The sequence below is a fragment of the Dufourea novaeangliae genome, unplaced genomic scaffold (assembly GCF_001272555.1).
Source record: "Dufourea novaeangliae isolate 0120121106 unplaced genomic scaffold, ASM127255v1 scaffold96, whole genome shotgun sequence".
Taxonomy (NCBI): Eukaryota; Metazoa; Arthropoda; class Insecta; order Hymenoptera; family Halictidae; genus Dufourea; species Dufourea novaeangliae.
Genome location: NW_015373974.1, coordinates 1184173 through 1190049, shown reverse-complemented (window position 1 = coordinate 1190049; position 5877 = coordinate 1184173). Strand labels below are relative to the sequence as shown.

Genomic DNA, 5877 nt, shown 5'->3' with positions numbered 1-5877 from the left:
TCGGAAGACAATTGATTTGGACCAATTTGAAAAAAGTTGTTCTATTTTAAAGGGTGCTCGATTACTTTTGTTTCCCACTGTACGTATTATACTTCTCACGGATGGAATTAACACGTTCGTCTAACATCGTGTTACATTGAAAAATATGAGTCACTGAACACGATGGGTTTCCATTCAGTGGTGTGTTCTTTAATTTTTTTTATCTGGTATTAACTATGATCTGTCCAGTAAGAAGAGTCAGACGAAATAACAAAAACTTCGCGCGATGAATCTTGCTATTCATTGGCAGCAATCTCTGTCCCATCTAAATGGTAATCTCTTCCATTTGTTTACACTTATTGACTCGACTCGTTGGATGGGGTATGGACTGCGGAATTTTATGCGATTATAGCTTACTCGACTGTCTGAAATTTAGTATAATGAGCAGTTTGACAAATATTTGTACAGTTTTCATTTTATCTAGGAGCTCATTGAACCTCCAATGCAGAATCTCTTGTTTGTTTACAGTTTTTAGAAATGAATCTTTAAAGAATGATATTCGCATAAAATTCCACAGTCTAAATAGTAATAACAATTTTTAGTACCAAGGTGGAGTCTTACAGATTCTACTTTTCTGTAGTTTCATCAATTTCAGTTAACCCTCATTTCCCAACTTAATTTGTCCCTCAGTATAAAAAATTAATATAACAAAAAGACAAATAGTCAAATTTGAAATTTCTGTAAAATAAAAGCCACAGAGGAGTTTCAGTTAAATTTATCTGCACATGACAGAATGACATCATTTCTTCAGTTAATTCTGAGATATTAGTACAATGCACATGTCTATTCTGTGACAATTATAAAATAGAACAGTGAAAAGAATTGCCAAGGAAAAGTATAAACAATCTAAAAATTCAAAAGTATTGTAGACTTCACCTTGGACTTCACAAAATAAGAATTAATCCTGTTAAACAGGAATAATTAATAACATAAAATTTAGGTCAATATTATAAATTACACTTTCGCTTTGATCCAATAAATTTTGCTTACTTTGAAATCGAAACGTTATGTATGTACGTGACGCTGCTAACGAACGTGTCAATTCCATTTCGATGACGGGTCTTTGAGCGATTGATCATTTCTTGCTTGTCCCATTCCATTTAAATTCAGTTCAACGCGACTGTGGGAAATTAAATGCACAGGATTTCCAGGAAGAGTTTGTTTTCCTGTAGATTTCCAGCTCGGAATATTTACATTATACGCACGCACATACAGTTGGTGACAAAAGTATCCAAACACCCTTTTGAAACAGAACAACTGTTCTAAAATTGGTCCAAGTGACTTGAGTTCTTTTGTGACGTTAGGAACATTAGTTTACTGAATGACGTGTAAAAAAAATTTGAAAAAGTTGTTCTGTTTTATAGGGTGTTCGAATACTTTGGTTACCCACTGTATATGAGAGATAGAGAAATTAGTGTTACTACAGAAAAAGGGAGAACTGGACGTGACTTTGCTGTACTAAAGACATCGAGTATTATTGTGACTTCAATTAACCAATTAAGAACTGTTATGTCGAGTTGGGTAAATTTTCAGATTAAACTGCAGGACCCTTTGCAACATGTTTCAAGGTTCTAGAGTATCGAGAAGTTAAAGGAAATTGAAACGGTTATTCAGATTGAAACTTCATATCTTCTTTCATCAATTAAGCGAGTTAATTTGATTAAGCTTTGAACCTCGAAGTTTGAACACAGATGATTTATCAGTCAAGTGAAACTGAATCTAATACATTTTTATTTAAACTTGCTTTTCTGAAACTTTACTGTAACTTATCATCAATCAAAAATTGCTGTACAGAGCTAATTCAATTAGCCTTCCATTAATCTTTTTGTCATTCTACTGTGCTTTAATGTACTTATCCGTCAATTAGTCGAAAATAATTGAACAAAACCAAATGTAACGAATTAGTTTCATTTGTTTATAAATCAACGGTTATTTATTACAAATGATCGAAAACGAGATCATTTATTCGTCAATCGGTCACTTTAAGCAAGTCTTAGTCTGATGTAGACAATTTAACGAATAAAAATAACCTGACAAGAAAATTAAAATTACTTGAAAATGATCTCTGATCTAAAAATACACTGGCAGAAATTTCTATAAAGTCGCCATGTTTTTTTATTGTAAATTGAATTATAAAGGGAGGTTTAAATTTTATATCTAATAAGTTCTTTTCTCGATTGTTTCATAAATAAACAATAAAAATCAATTTCTGTGCTAGCAGAACTCTTACATGATTAGAAATAGGACTATTGACCCTATCTGTATCTAAACACAGGAAAGCAAACCAATGACCCCAGTGGTCCAAAAGAAGACTCACGGAAATTGGTCGCACTCGTCGCGACATTCCCGATTCCACCCAAAATCGCCGGCAAAGGTTCCTCCGGTTGCGTGTAGACTTCATGAAGGGACAGAAAGAAACACACCGTCATCAAAACACTTCGCAGCGCGCGGTACTGCATCACGAATGAAAAGAGAATGACGAAAAGGCGGCACTTTGTGTAACTGGAGGATCGGTCGGTTTAATCGGTCGAAAGGATCGCACGCTTGGAGCCTGCCATTTACACGAACCGCTCGCGAAGAGGCAGAGAAACCTACTGGCAAGATGAAAGAGCAGTCAGCAGCGGTGCACGAGCAGGACTGCCAACACTGTGTTTGTTAGTTTGTGTGTGTATATATTGGTGTGTTTTGGCCTCGTGCACGTGCACGACTGAGCAGCGAAAGCGAGAGCGCTATAAACCTGGTCCCAAGAATGGTATACCCCCTCCCAATTCGCAGTTCTGGGTGACTGCTGGATCGTAGATCGTGTTGTGATACCATTCACAGTGAACAGGAAGGATAATTGGGCCGACAAGTCGTGGCAGCGAGACCGCCCTTGCTGAACGAGATTACTTCGTTAAGGTCAATGTCCATATTTCTAATCATTAGACTGCGGATTTTCATGCAAAATTAGATTTTATAAAGCAATTTGTAAAGACACGGGGAAATGTAGGGATTTTTTTCTTCTGTTAAATATCTTATTGAGTGAAGAATAAACTAGAAAATTCGTTGTTACTGATGAACGTTTCGTCTTTTATTGTATTTTTGGGGAGTGCCCTGTAGGATATAAATGCATATAATCCGCAGTCTAATTATTATTTTGCGAGTTGTTTCTAGTTTAGGGCGAGAATCAGTGTCCTTTGAAGCAAGGGACATTTAAACCTGATGGTATTTAGGCTGGGTGGTTCAAAAGTCATTTAAAATTAAGACTATTTAAAAATAGAATAACTTTTTCATGTATTAAAAATTCACGACGGCTGTTAGATTCGTGATGGTGTATTATTTTGCGATTTGATGGATGTAAATATACGATATAAAAATATATGAAAATAAAAAAAAATATAATTTATTTAAATGTATGTTCGATTGTTTAGAATTTACCTGTAGATTAGATACCTTTATCTTCTATTATTGTTCTGTACTGCATTTTTATTCATTGTATTCGGGGTACCTGAAGAAAAAATAGAAATAAATAAACATGAATAACTCATCAGCCGTGAATAGATCATGGCGGTTATAGCGTTCAGGGTAAACAAGTACTACAAGTAGGATAATGAACGCTGAAATCATAACTGCCGATCTATTTCCGGTCACGAAGATCGCCGAACAATTGTGATTTTTGTAATGTTACGTAAAATGTTTGGATCAAATGTTAATCTTGGTTTGTGTTTAATTTGCATGTGGAATGATAATAATTTTTAAATAATTATGCGATGGTTTGGAAGTGATTAGAGTCAAATTTGTAAATAATAATTTGAAATAAATTGAAAATTCATGAATTATATACAAATAAAAATGAAATTAGGAAAAGACTTCATGATTGTAATAATTTCTTAAAATTCTTCTTAATAATTGTCTAAAAAATTGATAGGCATTTGTTTCAAATCTGTCCTAAGAATAGCTTGGATTCCCAGTTGTACTTTAGTCAAATTGAGAAAATGCTTACATAAGCTGTTGGCTATCAGAAATTAGAATGTAGTTAAGTTAATTTCATGCTACTTGAGTTAATGTATTACATGTTCTATAGAAATAGATTGAGTGAAGACTTTCAGAACTTTTTCTTTCAATTACACATGATATAATTCATTCATCTAAAGTAACATTATTTATGACTATTATTTCATATTGTTTCTGTATGAAAAATTGATGTGCAACTTATTTAGATCTTACCAGATTCAAGATAAATTGTTGGCATTCTCAAATTCCATTCTGAATTTTCATTCAACATATTCAGATCACCTACAATATCATAAATATTAAAGATTAAAAAAAATTATGTATAATTTACTTGTAATTGAGAAATGATAATTATTAATAATTTACCTACATTTCAGAGAAATTACCTTTCACCCTTATTTTATGTTTCATTGCCATTCATCATATCTAACACAGCTGAAAAATCATAAACTATTAGGAAAAAAATTTTATGTAATTTTTTTGCAATTAAAAAATTATTACTTTACCTGCATTTTTCCATTTTTTTTATGTTCTTTCCTTATGACAAAAATATCTGATTTGTTTATAATTACTGTAAATTTTTTAATTATTGGTGATAATTATTATATAATTTTTTTAGTTATATATAATTTACCTATCTTTAAGAGAAATCACTGCCCATCCTCGATTTCACGTTTAATTTTCACCTGATTCATTCCTCACGCCTAAAAAACCATAAATATGCATGAACAGAAAATGTTACGTAATTCATTTTCCGTTAGAAAAAAAAACCCGTTCACAATTTACCAGAACTTCCAAGAAACCTGCACTTTCCAGCATTATTTCATATTATGTTAAAAAATTATGTGTAGTATATTTATTATTTCAGCTCAAAATTGATTAATGTGAAACAAATAACGTAAATAATTAATAATTCACCTTAATTTAACATAGCGTCTTAGCCCGCGTCCGAATCATCCAAGGGTCACCGCCGTAAAGGATCATTAAGTCAAAAGAACATAGAGATCTGTGGTTCATGTGTATAAACATGCATGCTACCCTAAAGTCATAAAATACGTGATCTGTATGAAAAAAAGAACTAAAATGTGGTATAAGTATTTATCGATATAAAATTGTAAAAAAATGCTACTTATGAAGCAAAATTATAAGTAGCATTTATATTTTTAAGCTACTTATGCAAAATTATTTTTCACGATTTTTTTAATAAATCAATCCACGAATCAGGAGATAAGGTGGACAGTAGCAAAACAAGTGGCGCTTTTTTCGTGGTGGTAACAATGTTGATTACGTCGTCTGCTACACGGGTAGCACGCTACACGTGCTTCGCGGCGACGAGCCCTCAATGACGCAGAGATTTCTCTCAAGGAATATGTATAAACAAATGATTCAGAGAAGAAGAAATTTGATCTGCGTGACCTACGAAATCGTTTCATGGCTCTTATGGTCAGACAAAATTGAAAAGTACGGTTCGAATGTGTCCCGTCTCATAAATACTTTTCATTCAATTTTCACAACCTTCGAGTTAATAACCTCGCGCGGTCATGCATCGAAACAACAGAACGAATAAACTATTTTACTGAAACATATGCAACACCGAATCGTGATACTTTTATTAAGAAATCAGTGACGAAACGCGACAGTAAAATCTGGTGCACAGTGCATAGCACACGAAACTATAGTTTGAGCTATTAAATTTAATTGCGATTTGATAGAAGGTTAAAAAAAATTGTAATTCAAAGACTGTATTCTGAAATGTGACATAAATCTGGGAAGAGGAGTGTATGTTTAATTAATAAAATATCAAACAAAGCAGCCAGTGTCGTCTGCTGTCATGTGTGTAACAGG

At 33.0% G+C, this 5877-nt stretch overlaps 1 protein-coding gene across 2 annotated transcripts in view; it reads right to left on the bottom strand.

Moving 5' to 3' along the window:
• The window catches only part of LOC107187027, an 8068-nt gene extending 5450 nt beyond the window's left edge, over positions 1 to 2618 (bottom strand). For both annotated transcript variants that reach the window (XM_015575022.1, XM_015575024.1), the window contains exon 1: positions 2357 to 2618. In XM_015575022.1, the coding sequence (XP_015430508.1) occupies positions 2357 to 2498 (142 nt within the window). In that variant the 5' untranslated portion in view covers positions 2499 to 2618. The remainder of the gene's footprint in view (positions 1 to 2356) is intronic.
• Positions 2619 to 5877: the final 3259 nt, after the last annotated feature.